The sequence below is a fragment of the Phragmites australis genome, chromosome 3 (assembly GCF_958298935.1).
Source record: "Phragmites australis chromosome 3, lpPhrAust1.1, whole genome shotgun sequence".
NCBI lineage: Eukaryota > Viridiplantae > Streptophyta > Magnoliopsida > Poales > Poaceae > Phragmites > Phragmites australis.
Window position 1 is genome coordinate 47,856,852 of NC_084923.1, and position 26,089 is coordinate 47,882,940.

General features: G+C 45.7%; 5 protein-coding genes across 6 annotated transcripts; 1 reads left to right on the top strand and 4 right to left on the bottom strand.

Moving 5' to 3' along the window:
- Positions 1–864: 864 nt before the first annotated feature.
- On the bottom strand, positions 865–5,905 carry LOC133913582 (probable CoA ligase CCL12). 2 transcript variants are annotated; one of them, XM_062356766.1, is made up of 14 exons: positions 5,469–5,904; positions 5,039–5,168; positions 4,579–4,838; positions 4,275–4,476; positions 4,154–4,194; positions 3,693–3,815; positions 3,495–3,568; positions 3,182–3,402; positions 2,792–2,886; positions 2,500–2,716; positions 2,298–2,423; positions 1,942–2,040; positions 1,640–1,849; positions 868–1,555 (listed from the first exon to the last, which is right to left on the bottom strand). In XM_062356766.1, exons 1-14 carry the CDS (start codon positions 5,735–5,737, stop codon positions 1,442–1,444), a joined length of 2,181 nt encoding a protein of 726 aa, XP_062212750.1. In that variant the 5' UTR covers positions 5,738–5,904; the 3' UTR covers positions 868–1,441. The 2 variants fall into 2 exon arrangements, with proteins under 2 accessions (XP_062212751.1, XP_062212750.1); XM_062356767.1 differs by lacking the exon at positions 2,298–2,423 and having other exon boundaries at positions 865–1,555; positions 5,469–5,905.
- A 199-nt stretch (positions 5,906–6,104) lies between these two features.
- On the bottom strand, positions 6,105–9,676 carry LOC133913583 (uncharacterized). Its single transcript, XM_062356768.1, has 2 exons — positions 6,370–9,676; positions 6,105–6,249 (listed from the first exon to the last, which is right to left on the bottom strand). The coding sequence occupies exon 1, from the start codon at positions 9,192–9,194 to the stop codon at positions 6,375–6,377; it is 2,820 nt and encodes a 939-aa protein (XP_062212752.1). The 5' UTR covers positions 9,195–9,676; the 3' UTR covers positions 6,105–6,249; positions 6,370–6,374.
- On the bottom strand, positions 9,218–11,433 carry LOC133910810 (uncharacterized). The gene is made up of 5 exons (XM_062353068.1): positions 11,106–11,433; positions 10,948–11,019; positions 10,808–10,870; positions 9,794–10,726; positions 9,218–9,696 (listed from the first exon to the last, which is right to left on the bottom strand). Exons 1-5 carry the CDS (start codon positions 11,431–11,433, stop codon positions 9,218–9,220), a joined length of 1,875 nt encoding a protein of 624 aa, XP_062209052.1.
- Positions 11,434–11,854: 421 nt separating this feature from the next.
- On the bottom strand, positions 11,855–12,658 carry LOC133911281 (uncharacterized). Its single transcript, XM_062353480.1, has 3 exons — positions 12,352–12,658; positions 12,108–12,269; positions 11,855–11,986 (listed from the first exon to the last, which is right to left on the bottom strand). Exons 1-3 carry the CDS (start codon positions 12,575–12,577, stop codon positions 11,880–11,882), a joined length of 495 nt encoding a protein of 164 aa, XP_062209464.1. The 5' UTR covers positions 12,578–12,658; the 3' UTR covers positions 11,855–11,879.
- Positions 12,659–20,398: 7,740 nt separating this feature from the next.
- LOC133913587 (protochlorophyllide-dependent translocon component 52, chloroplastic-like) lies at positions 20,399–24,597 on the top strand. The gene is made up of 7 exons (XM_062356772.1): positions 20,399–21,246; positions 21,330–21,521; positions 23,081–23,183; positions 23,350–23,487; positions 23,582–23,779; positions 23,978–24,165; positions 24,245–24,597. Exons 1-7 carry the CDS (start codon positions 20,618–20,620, stop codon positions 24,501–24,503), a joined length of 1,707 nt encoding a protein of 568 aa, XP_062212756.1. The 5' UTR covers positions 20,399–20,617; the 3' UTR covers positions 24,504–24,597.
- Positions 24,598–26,089: the final 1,492 nt, after the last annotated feature.

Below are 26,089 nucleotides of genomic sequence, written 5' to 3' on the forward strand. Positions count from 1 at the left end.
ATATGAACACAGCCTTGTTTTCAAACGCATAACTTCCTCAGACACTTGCGTATTATAAGTTTACTCAAATCACAGGAATAATCGGGCATGCAGAAGTTCACAAAACACGAATTGTTACGGCAAAGACTTTCTCGTCTCAAAGAAAAAAACACAGAAAAAAGTAAACAAAATCGCATATGAGTTGGATTGGATGTTATGATGACACATATGGATGCAAATGCACCTTTCTTTGCAGGACTAGAGTCTATAGAAGCAATTGCCCACATACCTTGAAACACAAGAAGTTCAAAGCCCAAAATTAAGTGGATGGTAGGCAGCATAACGCATCATTCCCCTTTTATTTATCAACACAAATCATTCGACTTCACAAAGACAGTAGCCAGTATTACATATAGACTCTCTTTCAAATGATCAGACCCCGGACATCATTCTTGGTTAATGTTATCTGGTCTACTTCTGTCCCAATGTTCCTCTCCAAGAAGAACAGCGCATATGGCGCGAAATTGTGCCATAGAAACCCATTATTCGGTCATTTCCTTGTTATACGCTCTGAACACTGTACAATACAACAATGAGTATTCTGAAGTTCTCTGCACACCCCCAGAACCCAGTGAACCATTGTTATTCAAGCTGCTGCTTGTGGAAATGAAACATGCCCATAGTTCAATAATACTGGGCATGCGGAAAGGCATTATTTGGATGTGATATGGTGTACCCTTGTTGGTGGAAGAGAAGATGTCTTCCATAAACAAAGTGCAGTGAGAGTCTCTTCTAAAGAGGAGGTTTAAGCTTGGAAAAAAAGTGAAGAGAAGGCTCAAACTTGGAGAAAAAGTGAAGAGAAGGCTCAAGCTTGGAGAAAAAGTGAAGAGAAGGGAGAACTAAAAACGTGTTGATAGTAAAAAAGATTGATCCTCTGGCCTAATGCCTATGTGTCTGTATTTATAGTGTCGTTCAGGGTGTAAATGTGCAAATATACCTTTACAGAGATAGCGATACAAACTATCACTATACCACAGGGATCTAGGACCGGTCGAATCGCACAGCAAGGGTCTAAGTGGAATGCATTTACCCCTAATCAGAAGATATTATCTACTATGTCAATACAGTGTGCAAGTGACCCTAAAGACGTGGTACTTAGCCGATCGTCTATTGCGGCGCCGCACTATTCCGGATGTCAGAGTGACCACCACTTGCTCCGGCATTAACTGCCAGTCACTTCGTGTCAGACCAATTGCTATTGGTGCTCTTCTTTTATTGATATTCTCTCCGGATGTCAGTTTCTTCCCCTGTCTCGAGAGGCGATGGCATGAGGGGTTCACGACCTCCGGAAGCCTTAGCTTCTGCAGGGAGTCCGAAGCCCAAGAACTCCGAAGAAGCTTTTGACGGCATCCCCTTAGTATTATCTGTGGGCTGGGATATTTCCCCCAACACCCCTGGAAGGTCATAGCTTGCTGCGATTTGAGAGTTCCTGCTTCAACTGATCCTTCAGGACCCTTCTCAGTAGCTTGCTCGAAGCAGTTCTCGGGAACTCAGGAACAATTTTGACATAGCTGACCTGTCAAGATCAGTAAAAGATCTTTATACACGTGTGTACATGCATCTGATCACCGGAGCTTAGCATCAGAAAACAGAAGGTTACCTTGAAAAGAGGATTGAGGTTCTTCTGAATGGCTCTCTGGAACTTGCTCTTAAGGAGATTTACGTCATATGGTGTCGATCTATCTTTCAGCACTGCTAAGATAGCCAAATGTTCTGGTCCCCCACCAGTGGGTTTGATGCTAACTGCTGCAGTCTCTAGAAGCCCCTCATCGGCTCTGTTACATACACGCTCGATCTCCACCGAACTGGTCTGTTATGCAGATGAGAAGATTATTGATTTGGTTCATGGAAATGCATGGATGGCAAGAAGGGACTGAAAATGTTGGAAAGGGGATATCCGACCTTAATTCCCCCAAGGTTCATAGTGTCATCTGCTCTGCCCTGAACAATATAGTATCCACCAACAGTCCTCTGGATTATGTCTCCATGTCGTCGGAGTTGCTGCAGCACCATTACAAAATAACATCATTCACCGGTTTGGTTGTTACTGCTACTAGTATGTGACTGGAATCACCAGTTTGCTTCAGAAAATAATATTTACATGTGAGTAATTATGATGTTGGATATGTTCAGCATTAATGTCATCACACAGTTCAGATAGACAGGCAAGTAACGATGTGACCTTGCTTGCTAACATTTTCAAATATAGACTGTTATTTGACAATTCAAATGGAGAACTGAGGTATGCAAGTCCATACCCTTCCTTTGTAAATGGGCATTCCATCAAAGTAAACCTTATTGTGGTCAGCGTTGAGAAGTTGATCAGTAGCACCAAAATATAAAGGGACGAGACCCACTTCTCCAGCACAAGGTTGATCATCGGGCTATCATAATTAACTCAAGACGGTTATGCCTGAAACACAGTTACCAAACTTGGGAATTTCAAGGGACGATACTTACATATGGAGTTCCTTGTTCATCAAGTATGACAAATCCAGTGGACATGGACGCACCACTGAAAGCTCCAAAAGCTTGCGGTCGCAAAATACTCCCTTGAATGTATGATGATGACAGTTCCGTGCCCCCACAGCATTCAACAATGGGCTTGAATGAGGTACGTGAAGATAGCCACATATTATCATCAATATCAGAAGCCTCCCCTGTTGTGCCTAGTACCCTGCAATTACGATACTATAAATATCCTTCTAACAGATTGTGATGAAGATTAATGCCTTCCGATAGTGCCATTCACCTGATTTTGGTCCAGTCAAGCCCTTTAGTGCAGTTCCCGGCTTTCCATGACTTCACCAAGCTTGGCACAGATCCTAATATAGTCACACCAGCATCCTGCGAAATATATCGCAGGAATAACCTTGAAGTACATAAGGACAGCTGATTTTTTTTGTATTTTTGTTCTACTATGAATATGCATTGCGCAGCCTTTGATAAAAACCTTACCGGATTTACTGAGAAAACATGAATTTAGCATATTGCATTAAAGAGACAGGTTCGAGGTTGGGTGGTTACTCAGTAGAGGCATGCTAGAGCTATAAACAAACAAATGTGAAGTAAGCTATGCCTATGCTACTTGCAGGGGAACTAATGTACCATAACAGTGAAGGTGAACGAATGCCAAACACACCTGTACAAATTTGCAGAAACCACGACCAAGGGGAGATCCATGGTATAAAGCCAAAGTTGCACCACTTAGAAAGCATGCGTACAGGATTAGAGGTCCCACAGCCCAGCCCAGATTAGTAGGCCAGCAACCTATGTCCTGTGGGCGAACATCCAAATGGACCCACGCATCAGCTGCACATCTCATGGGAGAAAGTTGTGTCCATGGTACAGCTTTTGGCTCCCCTGCACAAGAAGCAAATGAAATAGCAACAAACGTGAACATGAAAAATAGTGGAAGTAGAAAAAAATGGAGATAGTTTCGGGATACTCTATACCAGTTGTTCCTGAAGAAAAAAGTATATTAGTTAGCGTGTCTGCAGTCTGATAAACCGGAGAATAAACAGATGACCTGCAAATCCAAGAGATAGTATTGCTTATATCAAGAAACTACCTTTCTTTTGTGATGTATGTACTCTCGACTTTCACGGAAGTGCATATTCAAAATCAAGGGAAAGAACAAACTTAATGCCTACCTTCCAGCAGCATGAGAAAGAAAATCTTTCCACAACATATCACCACTCCTCAGTGTAACTCCAAGATAGTCTCCAGTTGCAGGAATTACAATAGCTTTCGATGAAGTCCCTTGCACAACACGGCTAAATAATGAAATTACTATAAACTGTGAGTCTATGACTGTTCAGTACTTCAGATCAGTTAAGCAAAAGCATGAGTAAAGAATTCTTCAAACAGTGCAGGCATAAGGTTTCACAGGATAAAACCACAGTTGATTGCAGAGTACGGCATTTACATATTAGGCACAAACATGTACAAGAAAATGAGTCGATGGTTCATTCTTAGTCCAATATCTAGTTCTCTAGTGCAAAACTGAACACTAATGAACAACTTGTTTGCTCGGGTTCTTGCCTTCAAAAATTTTGAGCAAGCCAAATTAGCACAACACAAAACCAAACAAAAGTAAACATATCAATCATACCTGTAAAGTGGAACTTTCTTCCCTCCTCTAACTATGAAATCCTGAAATCTTGTGAAGTTTAGAATAAGCCCCACTATAGTACTAAAAGGGTGTATCATGAAAGGCTGGCTCCATGTCTCACCTGAGTAAAAATTGCCTTTGCTTTTGAGACATCCATTCGAGTACCGATCTCCTGAGGAGCAAAACTATCTGCTATTGATACAACAACAAAACCACCAAGGATGATTGCCAAATATATGATGACTGCATTGCATGTCATAGGCATGTCTATTGCAACCCGATCCCCTTTTTGGAACATGGTATCAAGGGCATTTGCAACAGTTCTGAAAACATCGATGCAATAAAACCATAATGTGGACTAATTCACAAAAAAAACATATTTTTATTTGCTTGAATTCTTAGTTCGGGTAAAAGGAAAAGCATACATCACTTGATTGCGAAGCTCCTTCAATGACATTAGGTTCACTGGATAATCATCAAGGCCTTCATCCCTCCAAACAATTGTTGTGCTTTCATCTGTCCTCTGCAGGGAAGGACAAGGTAGCAGACAACATTCGGCAATGTTGAGCACTGCACCTTGAAGCCAGGTTCCTCCTTTCTTTGATATATCTGATGTAGTTAGAATTGACTTTGGTTCTTGTTGGAATTTGACTGAGAGCTGCTTTAGCACCATAGACCAGTAGACCTAAAAAAGGAATCACCTAGGAGGCTAGGATCAAATTGTTGGAGGCAAAATAAAAATAAATACCCAACCGAAAAGTAAGTTCAGATATCCACTACACAAACAAATTACGGAGAAGAAAGAAAGAGAGAGAATTCTAATCTGAACTATTATTTGGCTGTTTAGTGATATGCGGAGTATTGGAATAATTTACAGTAACTGACCTCTTGGTTCTCCACCGAGAACCTGTAAAAGAGGTTAAAACTTGATATCGGGTCCTTGTATGCAGACCCTAACAGCTCAGGTCCATTTGCTTCCATCAACCTCCCAAGGTTTGTTTGCTTACTGTCCATCCTGCAACAGTCGAAACACTTGTGCCATTAACACCATACATTGTACCTGAGAAATCAAGAGAATCTACAGCCTTGCTTCTCTGCTGTTCAACAACCAAGTAATCCTTAAAGATGTTGTTAGACATAACGTTAAGTGTGATGCTATGCTATCATCTGTCTAATTGACTGCTTGGTGGAAGCTTGAGCTTTGCATTGCACGTTACATTCACACCAAACTACTCCCAAGACCAACCATCACACTTTCCATTCACTGAAGCTACTAGAAATCAAGCTGCCCTGCCCTGCCCTGCGATCGACTTACGGGGACGGGAACCAGTACGGCGGCGGGCCCCGTGCAGCGTGGTCCCACCCGGCGTAGACGGAGTAGTAGACGAGCTGGTGGAGCGCGTGCGGGTGCTCCGGCCGCAGCACCCCCGCCGCCGCCGCCCACACGGCGGCTTCGTCGGCTCCTCCTTCGGCGACGGAGCGGAGCGCGGCGAGGAACGCGGCCGCGTCGGTGGCGGCGAGCCCCGCGGCCTCCACGTCGCGCGCCTGGATCTCCCACACGCTCCCCCTCGCGCTCGCCGCCATGGCCTCACCGCCTCTCTTGCTCTCTCGGCCGGCCGGCCTGCTCGCCTGAGCTGCTACCTGTGCGCGCGCGAGCGGTGTTTCTGGGGGGTGGTTGGTTTCGGCTTCTGCGTCGGAAGCTTGGCTGAGCAGGCGGCGGTTGGGGCTTTTCGATCGGGTAGGTACGAGGCGTGGTGCGGCGCGTGCATCCGCTCCATTTGGTAATTTTTTTATAACTAGTAAGGTGCCCGTGCTTTGCTACGGTATCTATATTTCGGACACAAACACTACTGTTATGATAGCATAAAAAGAAAGAAGAAAAATATGATCTAAAAATACTATATTATTCAAACACAACATATTGCATAGCAATAGTCCCAATTGTTTTGCCCTTGACATGATTACAAACAAAAATATTAAATTATTATGTCAAACATGACATGAATACAAACTGTAAAGTGACGTAGCACATTATAATTCCGTAAAAGGACGTAACATATTATAATTCCTGAGTTGCCTCCTTCCCCGTAAAATCTCTGCAAGGCAAAAAAATAATTAAAATAAGGCAAGAACCAGAAAAAACAAGCCATAACTATGACTAATTATCGTAGAGTTGGCGAGCAACATGAGTTGAAAATTTGCACACGATAACATACCTCGACTATGGTGTGAGGATCTCTCTGTAGACGATATTCTTAGTGCACGTCCCACTCTGATTTGAGCGCTTCTCCTTTTTCTTACCTTCATCCGGGGCGACGAGGATCTTGATGTTCCTTCTGGCAGTGGCTCTAGATAGCGCGACGTATAGCTGGCCATGAGAGAACACTGGCTGGGGAAGGTACACACCGATGTTCGGGATGGTCTGTCCCTGTGCCTTGTTAATTGTCATGGCGAAGCTGAGCCTGATAGGAAACTGCTTCCGCTTGAACCGGAAAGGAAACATCTCATCATCAGAGGGACACAGGGGGATACGATGCAGGAAAATTCTCTTCCCAGCATGCTGCCCGAGCACGATCTCTGCGTCAATAGCATTTCTTTGGAATCCCCGGACCACAAGCCTTGTCCCATTGCAAAGTCCATTGGCGGGGTCAATATTTCTGAGCAGTATGACAGGACAGTTAACCTTGAGCTTCAGCACATGCGGAGGCAGCCCGTTTGGGGTCAGGGAGTTAAGGAATTCCGAGGGGTAGTAGTTGTGGGGGTCATCTTCAGCACAATCAAAGCTATGGTACACCATCTCGTCCCCCCGGAAACGACTAATCATCTTCATGTTAATCGTATCCACGCACTCGTTTCGTGTGGACAGGATGGCTCTCGACGTGATGTAGTTCGGGTCAGCTAGGTTAGCGTCGAGCATCGAAAACACGCTATCTATAAGTTTATCAAGGTCTGCGTCCTTTCCTGTATACGGCACACATATATCATCAGGAATTCGTATATTGCCATCACCATCACCCTCCTCAGTGCCATTACCGATGCGCAGTAGGTATTCCGCAAACCATGGGTCGCTCTGAGCCCTCATGTTACGCATGAGCCTTAGGTGTCGCATGCGCTCCCACAGGTAGGACCTGCGTAGCGTCGAATCAACTATCTGAGACCTTGACCCCTTTCGAACAACAGGGAGGACCTGTCTAAAGTCACCACCAAACACAACCGTCTTCCCGCCAAACGTGACATCTGGCCGACCCATTATGTCACGCATGCTGTTGTCCAGGGCCTCCACCGCCTGCCTCTTAGTCATGGAGGCTTCATCCCACATAATCAGTGATGCCGCCTGCAGAAGCTTAGCCGTCCCACTTTGCTTTGTGAAACTACAGTAACCCCCATCATCAATGGTCAGAGGTATCTTGAATCGTGAGTGCGCGGTTCTTCCTCCGGGCATTATAGAAGCGGCAACACCAGACGTAGCCGTCGCCACGGCGATCTTCCCCTGGCCACGGACCGTCGCAAGCAGTGCCTTGTAAAGAAAAGTCTTCCCTGTGCCTCCAGGGCCATCAACGAAGAACAGGCCTCCTTCGTCGCTATCAACCGCGGCTAGAATCTCGTCGTAGGCGACCCTCTGCTCGACGTTGAGGGAGTCAGATAAGGCTATGTGCTCATGATCCACACTGATCATAGACTCCTCAAATATCTCCCTCAGCACACCGTTTGTCATGTCAAGTGCCTCATCGATATCAGGAAGAGGGAACGATCTTATATCCTTCCCCATCGACTGCAGCATGTTCCTAATATCTATCAAAACCTTTTGCTCGACCGTGTGTGTGCATTGATCGGTGTGGCGGTAGTCATCCGACATTGCCTCAAGGTGTCTGTTCCAGAGGCCACGCACGTCGTTGGGCTCACAAAATACCAATATTGTTGCAAAGAGCCTTCGGAGCGACGATGGCATCTGGAACAACTCGGCCTCCGTGAGGCACTCGTCCAGCGTATTGTCTGCCTCAATCAGTCCCCTTCTCTCCGCGGTATCACGGAAGGACGGTAGTATCTCGCCATCAACTGTCCTCAGGTCCTCATAGGATGTGGCGCTTGTCACGTGGTTCAGTAGAACCCGGAGGTAGTAGCATTCCCCCTCGGCCGGATGGGCCGTCACAATTCTACCGACTTGTCCGCCACGTTTCCTCGGTTGCCAAAACTTTCTATTTTTCCCTGTTTGCCAAGTAAACCACTCGGGAAAGTCACGGTAGAGGATGCCTCTTGCTTGCTCGTGTACTCTGTTTGCCTTGAAGTACTCTGTCAGCATTGACTTCTCGGCATCATCACGGTCGAGCACCTCTTGTATGTCCTGGCCCCCTCGGTACGAAACCATGTGCATGTTCGGGAGATGAAGTTGTAGTTGCATCACAGGTGGAGAGTTCTTGCTCAGGTCAAAACCGTATATCCTCCACAAGGCTTCCGGTGAGGTAACCCACCTCGCCTCCCTGTACTGCTTGATCTCATCGATGTCATTGTTGTCGGCCTCATTCACAAATACGGACGCCCGGTCGTGGCCCTTGTATATGTACTTGAAAAGGTACTTGACAGCCTTTATGCTCGAGCAGACCTCAACATTGATGTGGCAGTTGAACAGCCGCAAGAGGTAAGGATTGTAAGGGACGACCCACCTGTTGTCTAGCTGGCATTTTCGAACCGTTGCATGGCGACCGTCATCGCGTCTCCTGTATACCGGGTAGGAATCCTTGCCTTGCATGGTAGTCACATTGAAATGACGCGGATAATGGTTCTTGCATGACCCACGATCCTTTGTACACGGGCACTGGGAGTTCAACACACCACAAGGGCCATGCATCATGTGCTTGACGACCATCTTATATAGCTCTGGGTACTTGTGCTTATCCGGGAGCTCGGCAGAGATGATACAATCATACTGCTCCGGACACACGAGCTTGTACTTGCCCTGCATGATCAGTAGGAAGTGGGCGTGCGGCAATCCCCTCTTCTGGAACTCCACAACATAGACATAGGCCTGGACCTTGCCGAGCATGTACTTCTCAAACAACTGTTTCTTTAGTTCCTCGAGCTTCGCCCTGAAAACACGCACGACGAGATCCGGGCGATCCTGGGGTATCTGGCCATGGTCGAGCCCACGCGTATCTCTTCCCAGTTAGGGTTGCAGGTCATCGTGAGGAAGACGTCCGGCTTCCCGTACTTCCGCACCAATGCCATAGCATCCATGCATCGACGCCTCATATCTCGAGGTCCTCCGATAAACGATGTAGCCAGCACGGTCCGTTTGCCGACCGCGTTCGCTCTGCTCTCTCCAGCATTAAAGCTATCCACCAAGCCTTGATAGAGGTCCGCCCTTATCTCCTTCTGATGATTCCATATGTAGTCTAGCCGTGAACTCTCAATCTTGATGTAAGTATCGACAACGAACTGCTGGAAAAGACGTTTGCCGAACAGTATTGGGTTGAATATCCCTGGCCTCATCTGGAATTTGTAGCAATAGTAGTCCCTCACAGAGACGCACAACCTACTATTTGAATCTGCGTGGAGCGTAAGATGACATATGTTAGTGCGAGATATAAACGAATGCAAAGGTAAAACATGTGCTAAAAACATTAATTGTACGAGAATATCAACCTGGATCCTCATTATTGTTACCACGAGCCGCCCGAGCCGCATCCATAGATACACCAACCTTTGGGATATCGGGATGCCAGCCAATTTCGCCTCTCGGGAAGAAGAGAGGGTATGACAAGGGGTCATAACACGCATGATACGGCCGGACGCCATACGTCTCGTTGTTGTTCCCATGCAGGATAACGCTACAGTCGAAGTTTTTCTGTTGCTCGCTGCCCTCGACCCACACGGCTGCCACCTCTGAAGTGAGTGGTACATTATATGTCCTCTGGTCAAGCCTATTATCAAGATTTAGTGTCACACGGTAATCCTCAAGGTCTTCGACCTGTCCCATACTCCTGAAATGCTGAGAGTATGGGTTGTCACGAAGTATGCCAACCAGCCTCGCGATGACTTCTTGGTCTTGCCGGTATTGCTTCTCGCGACATCGCCGATACCGGTGCTCTAGACTTGGGTCATCATCATAGAAGTACATCTCTAGATGCTGGGGGTCCAAGCCATTACCTCCAAATGAATGTATGTTGTGGTACATTTGGCCGTGGGCTCGAAACGTGTAAATACCACTGGTTGCCATGTTAGTGGTCTCGCTGTCAAGGCGACAGTAAAGAGAAGTGAATGAGAAATGACCATTGAAGAACCTAATGCTGTCCCGAAAATGCTTGGCGTCCGAATCTGCGCTTGACCATAGCCTCATAAGTTCGGGTGGCGTATCTGGATTGGACAGACTAATCTTTCCGTTACGGCAGCAGAACCCCTTAGGCTCACACTCGAACTTCTTCGCGTCACAGAATTCACAGTTCGGTTGAGGCTTAAGCACATGCGTTCTTTGGGGTATGTTGCTATACACGTGGTCATACGGATCGGAGACGCTCGAGGCCGTGACAGTGGAATAGTCAGCTTCATCAAATTCGACATCATCATCATTGTCCCCATCTGAAGATATTTAGCTTCAAGGGGTTAGAGGAGGCTTAGTGTTATGATACTAACAAGGGATGCGACCAGTGCAAAAAGTACCTTGACCAGTGAACATGTAGTCCTCCTCGTTCGTGTCCTCTTCGAATATGGCTTCATCATCACCTGTGGAACATTACGATAAATAGTGCTTCCTTTTGTATTGTATTTCAAAAGCAAACAAATACAACATAGAACTTTACCGTCTTCATTAACAGATGAGCGTGTTGGAGACGTTGTGATGTTGGCAGGTTGAGAGGTTGAAGAGGGGTCTTCTGTCAAATGAACATGAGTTCATGTACATGAGGGTAGGTTTCGTATTGGAAATACAAGAAGAAATATACACAACTGAGGGAATTACCATTGTTTGCAACGCCTGGTTGTGTTGGAGGGTCCACACAGCTGGTGTCCTGTGTTTCTGTTGTAGGATTTTCTTCAGACGCAACATAAGCTCCCGTGCATCGTCTAGCTACGAAGGCTGCATTACGACGGGCAAGTAAGGTTTGCCTTTCTCCTAGTGTTACCCGTTGTCTATGTGATCTTTGACAGTCATTCATATCTCGGATCTCCACCTCTACAGGGGAACATTCAACACCAGGTGTGGGACAGTCGTCAGAGATTGCACCATCAGGGACAGATGCGCTAAGTGAAAGAGGCACATCTAATTGGTTATGCAAAGGGTTCTCCATTGCGATGGAATCTTTACTCGGAGTGTTGCGTCGCAACGCACGGTGTGCATTTTCATGGTCTCTCTTAGACTTCATCTGCTCGGGTGTCTTTTTGGCATAACGTGCCCTAGCACTTGCACGCCTTGCTTCGATTTGCTCGGATGTTAGTACTTGCTCAGTACGGGCTTCACGATGTTTTTCTTTCTGCTGGTCAGACATCTGTGCATATCGATCCCTATCCCTTTGCCTCTTACGTTCTTTGGGATCTACAAGTGATGGTAGAGCACTGGATGTCGTGGATCCACCAACATTGCCAATGATCATGCCATCTTAAAAAAGTACAACACTTAGTCATGGACAACAAGCTATAACGTCTGAAACTATTACATACGATACAAAATTGTGCGTTCACTTTTTTCGTTACGATACACCGATTTTAGATTTTGAATTGAAATATTAAAATATAGCTACAGATTATTGTTCAATGTACTTATGATAGAGCAAGTTGGGGACTGACTGCAATTCAAGATGCTTTCTTGGCCAACCATCTTTCCAGCAGGTGGTGTGAAGTCACCTGCATCGTGTTTAGCAATGCAACAAAATTTTAAACAAATGTATATTATTTCATATTGGAACTTAAATCATATAGTCTTCAATTTAAATTGCGTAGTGGACGCACTTGACGATCACGATACCTGACAGTTGAATAGTGGAAACTGTTGTCTGAGTACCAACCAAGATGTTTTCTTGGCACTCGAATAACATATTCACTCGTTGCCTCTGGTACGTATCGTTTCTATGTAGCCAGTCAATACTTTCGATAGGAGGCATATTTTCCTGGTTGCTTGTGGTGGCTCCTTCAAATAGTTTGGTGCACTTAATTAGAATATGTAAAGATTATGCTTACAGATAATATGGTGATTTGTGTTGAAGCGATACCTTCTGAAGTTGGAGTGTATCGTAGCTCGCTGAGTGCGGATTGTCCTGGTTGATGGCGTTCAACATTGCTAATGGTTGCAACTTTCTTTTGCTGACGGGCTTCACGACGCTTTTTTAATAATTCTTCTTTCCGTTCGACCGACATTTGTGCATATCGATCCCTGTCCCTTTGCCTTTTACGTTCTTTTGGATCTAAGAGTTGAGGTTGCTGCGCATTGGATGTCATGTGTCCACCAGCATTGATTGTGTTGATGGTATTAGTTAGGTCTCTGAATGGTGTGGATCCACCAGTTCCATTCGAAGAAGCCATCTACGAGAAAGATGAACAACATTTGGTCTATGAGTTGATCATATACTAATACTAACTTAGAAAAAAAAAAATAAGTCATGCAACCTTTTCATTTATATCAAATAAAAAGGTTTTGTTCGATACAACAGTAGCATCATTCCATCGATCCATCCATACACAGACATGGCCTTTTTCACTATGAAAGAGAAAAATAAGGGGATTAATACCTATGTGTAGGATTCCCTCAGGCCAGGTCGTCGAATCGAGCAGGGGAGCCGGCGGCAGGTTCTCTACAAACAAAGTGTAGATATTTATTTATTGAAACCAGTTGTATGAGGCAATGAGAACAACTAAATGCAAGGAACATACTCTTTAGACACTCAATACTTTACTAACATAAGGGGTTACCTACGAACAAAATATAGATATTTATTACTCATCCAGAAGCAGCCAAGATAAATAAATATTTTCCTATGGAATTCAGCATGCATCATATCCACTCAATGTGGCTTAGGCCCCATTTGAAACACGGAAATATCAGAGGAATTTCGTAGGAGGTTTATTTCCCCCAAAAAAAAACCTGCTCCCAAACAAGGGTTTAAGCTGTGGATTCGTAGGAGGTTAAAATTAGTTGCAAAAGTACATTTGTAGAGGGTTGCTGTGGATTTTATGTCATCTCCAGGGTTTAGTTTCAAAAGTATGGTATGCTAAGAGAACTAAGTTAATGCAAAAAATAGCCTACCTTCGCACCTTGGTCTTGATATTATTAGATGCAAACAATTTAAATGTTTGTCTGGAATCTGTACACAAATTGTTTGCATACAAACGATCAGTTGTTTTGATGTACACAAATTGTTTCTTGTGAACTGATGACCATTACACTATCATCTGGTAGGCGTATGAAAGAACAGAACAGATGCTTCCAGAATGGAGGTGATGACTGCCAGGAAGAAAAAGTAGGCGAAGCTCCGGATACTCTATAATGCAAGCTTCATCTACCGTTCAATAATTGAATGACTGAATCATATGATCATAATTAATCTTATAGTTTGTTCTGAGAGTTTTGCACCCCTATGAGTCAGTTTATCTGAAAAAGGCATAACTCCCGAGTCATGAGGGGTACTGATTTTTTATCCATTGCTGTTCAAACAATTTTTTAGAGACTAAATTTGAAATGTTATTATAAAAACTGATTTACTGATGTAACTCTCTTCTCTCTTGTAATGAACTCTTGGGCCACAGGAACTTGTTGTGTGGCAGTACGTGTGTTGCCTAGGAGTCTAGGACACCGAACTTGAAGGTGAGGAATGGCAAGTGATTTTTCTACAGAATGGGACACCGCATGGAATGCTGCTGCTTTTGTTTTCCATAGCTCTTCTGCTGTATGCTTGGGTTATTATACGTGTAGGGCTTCAAGCTCTCTCTACAAGGGGATGGCTGTAGTGTCAGAATCAGACTGCTGTAGTGTCATGTAAGAAGGTTGTTGGAGAAGGGGATTGCTGTAGTGTTCTGTAAGAATATACAGGTTAGCTAAAGAATGTTATAGTGCCCACCGGATGAGGGTTAGCTATATGCCACAAATATAAAGTTCAGGTACTATAATTTTGTTATTTCCTAGTAAGGTATCCGTGCGTTGCAACAGCTCAAAAATATGACACGCAATATATAGATTCCATGAGATAAAATAGTTTACGAGTGGTTGTTCCTCATGTTGTAAAGAATCAATGTGTTTCACCGTACGTTGTAACAGGAGGAAAAAAAATTCCACGAGTTACATGCCCGTACGTTACAACGGTTTCTAAATTGTATATCCGAGGTATTTTATTTTCTCACATAAAGCGAACGAACAAAAATAAATAGGTAGTTCATGCATAGCTACCTTGCACTCGATATTATATTAGAATGGAATTAAACGAGACATAAGAACGCGCGAAGAGACATTTTAAAGCTCCAGTGTCTACTGATTTCTTGAGCTCATTGCCGAGGCTTACCATGAATCTATCAAAGGTCTTCAGCGGATATAGCAAATGGACCAGAAATTCTTTCCTATACCACAGTTACGCTCTACAAAATGGGACAGACCCAATCATTTCTCCTCTATAAAATCTAAAGAAATGCTATTCAACTAAACTTGTTTCTCTCATCATCAAATGAGTTAGCCTCTACACACATTGGGACATGCACAAACGTTTGCTCTATGTAAAATTTAAAGAAATGCTACTCAACCAAACCCGTTCCCCGGTCATCAAGTGCTAAGCACAAGAAAATTCCCCATATTGTAAAGAATCAATGTGTCACTATATCTAATTTTTGAAAGTAGCAATTCATATCCAACCATACAACACAAAGAAGTCACTAAACAGTCATTTTTACCGGACAATACATAATGCTCTTCCATGTCATCGATCCGGCCACAACTCACAGGGCAATTTTCCATGATGTTTTGCACATCCATCATGTTGTTAATATCGTGTTTTTTTTTTTTTGCTGATTATACTACTCAATTCTAATATACTGAGAATTTCTGAAAAATTTAATTGAGCTTAACCATGAGCTCTCCACATTAAACTGCTACCAAATTGCCCCATCTAATAACTGATATCCATGTTTATCAGCGGTGGATCCATTTGTACGTGGATTCTGCATTAATTCCATATGATAACGAAGAAAGAACTCTATTACCTGATAATGCAAAGATACGATGCTCTCGAACAGCAGCGTGCCAAGAGGTCGACGTCAACGGTAGAATCGCCTCAACATTCTACACACGCTCACAAGTTGCACCTCAGCAGTCCTCCCTCTATCGGCTGCTGCGAGCTCGATCCTGCCCCTCTGGCTGATCATCCAGCGCAAAGCTTGTCACAATGGCAGGCCACAATTCAGTGCTAGATCTGTTGGCTTGAAAAAAAATATGGGGTCAAAACGTCAGGCCGGAGCCCAGCTTGATGCAATCAGCATAAGCCCGATGCCCAGCCTGAAGCCCGACGCTCCCGTAAAAGAACAGCAAAAAATAGCTTTTACATTGCGGAATACACATATTCCAAATTTACAACAGATAAAGCACAATATATCTCATAGTTAAAATTCACATAAATACTGTAGCGCATAAGCTATCTGGTATTGGAGCCAAGCTAGGGCCGGGTGGTGTGTTAATTAATTTGGCCTGATGCTGCTCCAGACGATGTAGTCGTTCTTGTGGCCATGGACTTATCGTCGGCCTCTAGTTAATGGAATCACTTTCCATCTCAAAAGAACAAAATAAATGAACACATTCACAAATAAGTGATGGAATGAATCAATGAAGATGTGCAAAATGCACACAAGTTGTGCTTCATTGTTCAGGCTCTCAAAATTGATTTAAACCATTGCTCACGTACGCAACACATCCAGTAAACCGAGCCATTGACTAAGAATTGAGAAATTAACCGAGCAAGCAAGTACGTACGTTTCAGTTTCAACAACACTGCATCTAGTATTCCAATTATCCATGTGAGAATGTGGCTTATGTCCGTCAGTACGAACCTTGACTCATTGAGAACTTGACAGGGGACCTGCCGCTGGGGAGCACGCTTGGCAAAAGAAGGTCGCCGCTGTGCGCACGCGCTGCCAAGGGTCGTCGGCTCGCCGCTTGCGCACGCGCGACGATGGCTGCTGCTAGGCGCACGCGCAGCCTAGGGTTGAGGATGATCAAGGCGTCCTTGCCATCATCGCTGTCAACATGGCTGCTGGCGGATGGTGAGGCGAGGTAGAGGAAGGACGCCGCGCTCAGATCTGCCGCAATCCTCTGGCGCCTTCACCATCCCGCGCGGGGTCGACGAGGTCCTCCACCTTCCGACGGATACCTTGCTAGGAAATGACAAAATTATAGTACCTCCTGGGTCAGGCGCGCGCCGACGCAGAGCGCGCGGGAGGCGTTAGAGAGGAGGCCGTCGGTCTGGAGGCGGGCGAAGGCGCGTGCGAAGGCGTCCACCTTGCGGCGCCAATCGCGAGTGGACCAGACGCGTCGGAGGCGCGGGTCGAGCGTCTTGTTGAGCTGGTGGCGGAGGTAGTCGTCATAGGAGCGGAAGCGCGCGCGACGCATGCGGATGTGCAGGGACGGCGGGGACGGGGTGAGCGGCAGCGCCGCCGTGGATGAGCCAATGGCAGGGTGCGAGGAGGAGGAAGAGGAGTAGACGTAGAGGAGGAGGAGAAGTGAGAGGAAAGGGAAAGCGAGGAGGAGAGGGCGGACGGGGATGGCGGCGGCGCGGGGGGCCTTCGCCTCGGCGGGCAGCGTTGTCCCGGACAGCCGTCCACGAGGCGGCGTTGTCCTGGATGCGGCTGTTGAGGGGCGAAGCGGCGTCCGTCTGGTGGGAGGAAGGATGGAACGGGGGGATTTGTTGTCGAGGTGCGCGAGATTTTTGGTGCGCGTGGATCGCGGACGGGGAGGGAGGAGCGAAACACGGCGAGTTGTTGCCAAGGCGATCAGCCGAAACGTGCGTGCGGGGAATCCGGGAGCGGAACGCGAGGGTGAGCGAAACGACGACGCTTTACAGATGTTTTAAGTAGTACAGATACAGATATTATTATTTTATTAAAAAATTGTAAAAATATTAATCAAAATCAGATATTTACAGAAATAGAGACATGTCGGTATTTCATGTGCCACCAGCTTACATGACAGTGAGCTCTGAGGTTTGTCGGTACACGAAGTACCAACTGGCCATCGCGATCAGTCAAATACTTATGTGGTGCCTACTTGACATCAGGCACGTTACCTATCGACACTCCGAGTGTCGACATGCCTATTATATCTTCTCGGTCGTCGATTTTTTCCTGTGCGTTCTCTTCGTCTTCTTCATTCACGAGCGAGAGAGAGAGTAGAGCGACATGCTACGGACGTGGCTCCAACGTGGCGGTGAGACGATTCCATGAAATAGAAGCTGACGAGAGTATAGAGGCTACCCGTAAACGCTTATAGGAGGAAGAGCGGAAGAGGAGAGAGAGGAGGAGAACTGCCTGAAGGAGGAGGCGTGTGAGGCAGATAGGGAGCGGACCTGAAGCGACGAGGAACCGCCTGAAGCACGAGAGAGCACGTCAGGCTGGTGAAGTTGGACCTGAGGCGATGAGGAAGGGGAAGTATCCTCGTTGCACTCAATAGAGTGTCCGTAGTAATCAGCTAGTTTCAATTCCCTAAGACATGTTAGGTTTAGAATCGATGCATGGCTAGGTTAGTTTCACAATTATACCATACATGTTAATATCATTGTTACAATTTGGATGTTGCTTCTTTAAATTTCCTAAGGTATGTTAGGTTTATCATCGGTACATACTTATGTGGTATGAAAATTGTACCGAATATGCCACTGTCGTTGTTAAAGTCGGTGTGTGGCCCGCTGGTGCTTTGCGTAATTTAACATTTGAATATTATGAGTGTATTCCACTGCAATTTACCATTCCATTAAATATTTTTTCTTCCCAAAGGAAAAAAGAGATAAAAAAAACCAAAATTAAAAAAAAACAAACCTATCGGCACACGAGTTGCCGACCTGTCGGCTCAAGCCCTCTACCGACAGACATGTTTGCAGGTACTTGGGGATGTCGGCACGCAAAGTGTCGACATACCCTTTTTACCTCATTTGCATGCCGACAGACCCTAAGGCTCACTGCCACCTAGCTTGTCAGCACATGGAGTGCCGACAGGATCTTAGTCAGCACTCCGCGTACCGACATGTACATATTTCTAATTTATATTTTTGCAATTTTTAATAAAAATAATATTATTTAAAAAAAAATCCCGTTTGGTAGCCTCGAGCAGCTTGGGCGCAGAGGTGACCGATCAGTGGCCAAGCTTGGGTGCTGCCACGGATAAGAAATTCGGCTCAAAACCTGTAATAAATCTGGTTTACCGGGTCTATTGGTGAATCCTATTAGAAAAAAATACATATTTATCTGTATTTTGTTTGAATTTTATTTAAATTTGTTTGAATTTTTTGGATATATCTGATATATCCGATAAATTATAGTTATCGATGGGCTCTGATAAATTTTATTTATCGGTAAAAAAGCCCTGCTGCCAAGTCATGATGGCATTCGATAGGTGCATATGAATTTTACAGCAAAAAGGTGTAGCTAACGTGGGATTCTAGGATATTTTGATTTAGCTTAGAGGCCGAAATGTCACGAAAGATCTCGTCCCGCGTATGCTCATGAGATGACACGTAAAGTATGTGCTCCCTCCGCTGGTTCAAAATTGCGTAAGATGTTTCCCGTTTTGCTCTAAATAAAGAGTAATGAGGTTGCTTCTCGCCTCGCATTGTAAACTGAATTACAGTGCTTCTCCTAGTTCTATTTTGAGTTATCGCCACGTGTCGGGAAAATGAAAGTTGAAGCTTGCCCTTGGATCAATATCAATGTACCTTCGTTGCTCTCTTCACTTCATATATCTCACCTTCACCCTGGCACCCTAACTTATGATCTGATCATCTCTACCCCTCACTACGTACGGCTGCCCCTTAATTTTTGTTTTTTTGAAATTAGGCCAGGAGTGGTAATTCATGAAGAAGAAAGTGAGCACCTGAGTTTGAGCCCAGTTGGACGGAGAGCTCAAAGGCGTTCACTACCGACCGAGCCAACGTCCGATCCTCCTACAGGGAAAATCCCTAGTGAGATGTGCAGGTTGCGATCCCTAGGGATGAAACCTACACGGGTCCAAACCCCCTCGGTGCTAGCCACCCGAGCTAAGGCTAGGTTCTCGCTACCCCTTAATTTTGCGTCGAACTCATCAACACGCTAACACACTCACCACTACACGAGTCACAATGCTTATATGTCCGAAGAGAATAATGCCAATGTTTGCCCTTAGGTCAAGCTCCAATCGGGCAACCACCCTCATCGTCACTATCCTCTATTTTCAAAAAAAGGGGTAGGATCTCTGCCGTTCATTAAAAGAGAATAGAGAATTACAGCCAGTCAAAACCGTTGAGTAAGCCTTACGGTGTTCAACAGCTAGAGGTAAAGAAAATGTTTATAGAAGAAAGAACAACACCAGGAGATGAGAACTGAAAAGCTATAAATAACCAACTAGAATGGCGCCAAGTTCACTCCCAGTTTTGCCTCAACATCATCTTTTACCAGATTGGAAATTTGAGTCGGTTGCATGCTCTCGTTTTGGAAGATTATTCTGTTTCTCTCCTTCAGGTATTCTAACAGGTGTAGATAAAAATAGAGGTGGCTATCTTCGGATGGGCCTTTGCGCTGGCCGCCATTGTCTCCTCCCACCAATGAACAACTGAATCATGGTCTGGATACACCATATCTTTGAATTCCAATCTAAGGGACCAATTAGCAACATGTTCCCATACCTCTCTTGAAAAAAACACACTGTAGGCCGTCCGGTGCTTGATCACAAAGGGAACATGAGCTGTTACGCGGCCAATTTTTTCTTGCTAGATTGTCAACCGTGTTCAGCTTGTGTTGCACAAACAGCCCGGCAAAAACTTGCATTTAGTCTCTATTTTGGCTTTCCAAATTTGATTTGCTCTGAATCGGCATCGTCACTCTCCTCACTCCATGCTCCTCACACAAACTCGTGATCATCTCTACACACAGTATCGGCGAACTTGAAAAATTAGCCACGGTGAACTCGAACCCTAACCCTGTCGGTGGTGAGACAGTCGGCATCGTAGACAACGATGATGTGCCTCGATGGAGCATGAACGACAGGAATATGCACTGTTAGCAAAATCGACCGAAAGAATTGTGAACCATTTCCAAACACAGGCACAGAGCTCGTGATTTGCGTTCGCTCGTCTGTCCAGCGAACAGCGCCTGACGGGCCGACCAAGACGGCGACTCCCGCCATTGCAAAAACCGCAAGTTCTTGGCTTCGATCTTAGCGCCACGCCCGGAGCACTAATCACGAAATGATCCTACTACTACAAGCCAAGTCACTTGAAATAATTGCTCACCAATCAACCATTTCCGAACGTGAAGCATGTGATGATTCACAGTAGCTCAGTCGTCCTGCTGCTACGCTTGCCGGCAGCTGTCGAGTGCTGGATCTGCTTATGTATCCAACCGCTACTCCCGGCACTCCTCGACAACAAGGTCCCGTTTCTTGCTGCTCGCCGCCGCGCCATGGAACCCCTCTCCCTCCTCCTCTCCCGCGCCCCGTGTCCCTTCGCCGCCGCCGCTGCGCCATTGAACACCAGCAGGCCGCTTGGCGGCGCCCGCCTCGTCCCACGACGGTGGAGTCGCCCCGCCAACCGGCTGTCGGTCTCGGACGTGGCGGCCGAGACGACGCCGCGGACCGAGGAAGCGCGGTCCCCATCGCCGTCCGGGGAGGACGCGTTCGACTGGCTGGACCAGTGGTACCCGATCGCCCCCGTGTGCGACCTCGACCCCCGAGCGCCGCACGGCAAGATGGTGCTCGGGCTCAGCGTAGTCGTCTGGTACGACCGCGGTGCCGGCGAGTGGCGCGTGTTCGACGACGTCTGCCCGCACCGCCTCGCGCCGCTCTCCGAGGGACGCGTCGACGATAAGGGCCGCCTCCAGTGCGTCTACCACGGCTGGTGCTTCGACGAAGCCGGCGACTGCAAGTTCATCCCCCAGGCACCCGCCCTCGGCGCCCCGGTACCACATCTTTTCCTCCTCTTCCATTGGCCACAACCGCTGCAAATAAAAATCAAATCTTTCTCACTCGATCCTTGCTGCAAGTGCACAAGAACAGCAAAGCGTGCGTGGCGTCGTACCCCTGCGTGGTGCAGAACAAAGTCCTGTGGTTCTACCCGAGGACAGAGCCCGAGTACAAAGGCGTGCTGCAGAGGAAGCGGCCGCCGTACATGGCCGAGATCGACGACCCGTCCTACTTCACCGTGTTCGGCATGAGGGATTTCCCATACGGGTAAAGGCTCAGAGTCTTTTTGTTTTTCTTTTCGGATCTTGATGCTTCTTCCATTGCTATACCTGGATTGCACATTCCATTGCAGGTATGATATTTTGATAGAGAACCTCGTAGACCCTGCTCATGCCCCATACACACACATGGGGCTGCTACCAACCTTCCACTATGAGGAAGACCCCGGAAGATATGTCCCTGACCCAACATGAATATCATCAGCTATCTTTAGCAACACAAATTAGGTTGTTCTTTCAGTCCAGAATTCTGTGCCGCTATATAATTGGGGATGTCCATTCCTTCACAGTTGAGCATGATCGAGAAGCCGGCGATCCAATCAAGATAAAGATAGAGCAGGCCAACATAGACGGGTTCCTGTCGAGGATGGTAGGAGGCAACATCCGGTTCGTGGCGCCGTGCACGTTACACGGCACAAATCCTTAAAAAATGGTATGCATACCATCACCTTTTGTCAATGCAAGGATGATGCTTGGTTCATGGGATATTTCTGGATAGGATATAGTTATCTAATTTTTAGTATTTAGTTGGAAGGTAGATTGGATAGGACGGTCAGTTTAAGAAAATATTTTTTTTTGCTAGATGATGTCATCTGTCAAAAAATACTTGATACAGTTATCTATATTTTAGATGAACTTTATTCTTGTTGATGTGACATATTTTAGTTGGTTAGAGTAAATGTATTTTTTTAAGCATGCTTTAAATGATGGTCGTGTTGTGCTTCAGCGGGATATTGTGCTTCGCGGCATCCCGCTGGCTCGCTAATTTCATTGAGAAGAACTTCGATTTCGAGGATTACATCCATGTTTACAAGTGATATATGTTCAGGAGATCGTGCGTGTTTCTTCCTAGGAGATTGCAATTTGTGATAGAAGGGTACGTCTATCTGTAAGATGATTTAAATAATGATATATTTAATTCATCTTTTTTTTTTAGAGAAATACAGTAAGTAAGCACCCTGGCGCGCCGCATGGCAAGACGGTGCTCGGGCTCAGCGTCGTCGCCTGGTTCGACCGCGGCGCCGGCGAGTGGCGCGTGTTCGACGACGCCTGCCCCGCACCGCCTCGCGCCGCTCTCGGAGGGCCGCATCGACGACAAGGGCCGCCTCCAGTGCGTGTACCACGGCTGGTGCTTCGACGGCGCCGGCGCCTGCAAGTTCATTCCCCAGGCCCCCGCCCTCGGCGCTCCGGTACGCTGCCACGCCCATCGACTTCTTGGCTGGTGCAAAACAAAATCAAATATTTCCCTCGATTCTTGCTACAGGTGCATAAGAACAGCAAGGCGTGCGTGGTGCAGAACAAAATCCTGTGGTTCTACCCGAGGACCGATCCCGAGTACAAGGACTTGCTGCAGAGGAAGCGGCCGCCGTACATCGAGGAGATCGACGACCCGTCCTTCGTCACCGCGTACGGCATCAGGGATCTCTTCTATGGGTAAAGGCTCAGCCTCTTTTCTTCTTTCTTCTGAATGTTGACAATTCTTCCATTGCTATTCCTGCACTTCACATTCACAATTCAGTCATAGATTGTAGCACTGTTCCATTGCAGGTATGATATTTTGGCCGAGAACCTCATGGACCCTTCTCATGTCCCATATGCACACAAGGGGCTGATACGTAGATTCCGCAATCCGGAAGATCCCGGGAGAGATGTCCCTGATCTGACATGAATTTCATCATTTATCTTTGGCAATCAAATTAAGTTGTTCTTCAGTCTAGAAATCACTGAGCTTACACTGGTCTCGTGCTGGAATAAGTGAATAACAATGTTAGCATTCTTCAATGCTAATTAGGGATGCTCATTTCTTCACAGTTGAGCATGATCAAGAAGGTGGGGGTCCAATCAAGTTGAAGATAGAGGAGGCGAGCATAAACGGGTTCCTGTCGGCGATGGAACGGGGCTACTGGAAGTTCGTCGCCCCGTGCACGTTCTACAGCTCAGGGACTAGCCAAGCTGTATGCATCCCCTCTCCCATTGTCAATGCAAGCGAAGCTGTAAGGAATCCATAGAGTCATCTTAACACAACGGCATTGTTCCCTGTTCCTGCAGGCAAATCAGGGCAACAAGAAGACGCCTCGGTTCATGCTTGTGGTCTTCTGCGTTCCGGTTGCTCCTGGGAGGAGCAGGTTGATCTGGGCGTTCCCAAGGAACTTCGGGGTTTGGCTCGACAAGATCATACCACGGTGGTTCTACCACATCGGCCAGAATCGTGTCTTGGATTCAGATGCTTACCTCCTCCATGTTGAGGTAACTGAAAGAGAAATGTGCCAATATTGTGCATGACTACATGTCAGGCTGAACGTGTTGAAAATTATAGCTTAGGAGAAGTTCCTACATCCAAATTCTTTTCTAGCTCAAGCTTACTGGTTCAGGCTATGTATAAATGCACCAATGGATTTAACACGTTCTTCTTTCTCCGCTCTTCCCTGTCGAATCCTCTTGCAGGAGCACAGATTTGCCGCGGCAGGCCTTGATAACTGGCAGAACAAGTGCTATGTGCCCGCATCGTCAGACACGATGGTCATTGCCTTCAGGAACTGGTTCAAGAAGTTCTGCAAGAATCAGGTTGGTTGGGCAACCCCACAAGCTGATCAGCTGCCACCAACCCCTACCAAGGATCAGCTCATGGAGAGGTAAATAAAGCACATGATCTATCACCAATCTTCACAGTGACCTGAAACATCAAACACCCTTTCTTGATGCCATCAGCAGGTACTGGTCGCACGTTGTGCAGTGCACAAGCTGCAGCGCCGCGCTGAAGGCCATGAAGGTGCTCGAGGTCGCCCTGCAGGTCACGTCGGTCGCTATTGTTGGGTTCCTCGCCGTCGTCAAGGGGACGTTGGTCACATCAGCTGTTCAGAGAACTGCAGTCGTCTCTGCTGCCATGCTGTGCTTCGCCGCATCCCGCTGGCTCGCAAATTTCATCGATAAGAATTTCTATTTCCAGGATTACTCCCATGCTTACAAATGATGCATTGGGAGATCCTGCATTTTTGGTTCTAGGAGATTGCACTTTGCGACTTTATATAACTTAGAAGGCCCGTAAGGTGATTTAAATCCTGCTATCTTAAGTCTATTGGATGGTTATCCAATACCCCGCGCTGTTGTGCTTATGGTGAGCTATCTGTGTTGTTATGTTCCGGGCTATCTCGGTGCCTTGTTTTCTCTCTTCTGTATGTGTGCAGCGGCCTAGAAGAAAGAAGACTCAAACTGGACAAATGAAGAAGGGAAACATAGGAAGCAAATAAAGGAAGAAGCTCAACTTGGCGGTGATAAAAATCACAACACAAACATATCAAAGGAGAGAAGGCGATTGTGGAGAAGCAATCTTCCACAACGAAGAAGCGAAAGGAAACCAAAATATGCAGAACCAATAAAGGTACTAGCCTTGACCAAGATTTGCCTTGTACTCTTGTCCATCAAACCTAATCTATATCCCGCCCCAATTTGTTTGTAAGAATGAAGTGCCAATCTGGTTTGATGATATTATGCACTTCACCTTTAGTATGAGATATAGTCGTTCATAGAATTGACAATTATAATGAGTGTTAATCATTGAAAACTAGCGCAGAAATGAAGAGGAACAAGCATAAACCAAAAAAACCTCAATGGAAGAACACATACAAATCTGACTTGCCAAATGAACCTTTCTATGAGTTTTAATGTTTCTAAAAATGTTCAGAATTATTTGGCTGTAATTAGCATTGCATTAGCTGACATGTTGGGAACTTGACTCTTTTTTTAATGTATAAATGGAATTGATGGATTCCACCTGACCTTATATCACTATAACAAGGATTTAATTATTTCTATAGTTCAATAGATGTATTATGCAACCAAGGGAATACAGAAAACTACAAATCTAAGAATGGAGTTCTCTAACTGATGCCTTAACACAGTCCTCAAGAACAACATTTGCAAATCCAAATGAACAGGTAAATATGACAACCTTCAAATATTATTGGATAATGATATGTGACACATTATGTACGAATATTAAACACAATTGTATTTGATGTATGATACAGTATGAGACACAAACAACTAAGTGTTAACTACAAGAAGAAACATATGCAACAAAAACGATCTGCTTGTTTCAGTCTCTTATGATTCTTGTGCAATCTACTCTTATGGACTTTATTTTATGAACTCAAGCCCACGCATATAATGAGCCACATTCTTGCATAGAATGCTATTTAAAGAATTTAGTAACTACAATTTTACATAATCAAAACTTGTGTAGTTATTACTCATGTCAATTGCATTTTTTCTATTCATGCAATTTGGATTTTGGGGTGTGCAAAGTCAACAATTGAAGATAATACGACAACACAGTCCTCAAGAACAGCCGTAGATAAACATTTGGAAAATGCGTCCAGAGCAGGGAACAGAAGATCCTCCCGGAATGAGCAAAATTGACTGAAAATTGCACCATTTCCAAACTACTTGTGACTTATCCTAGCAGAAAATAATTCTATAAGACCTGATCTCATATATTTAAAATCTAGATCTAATTCATAGTATGACACATGACAAAAATTACTATAAAACTTATAG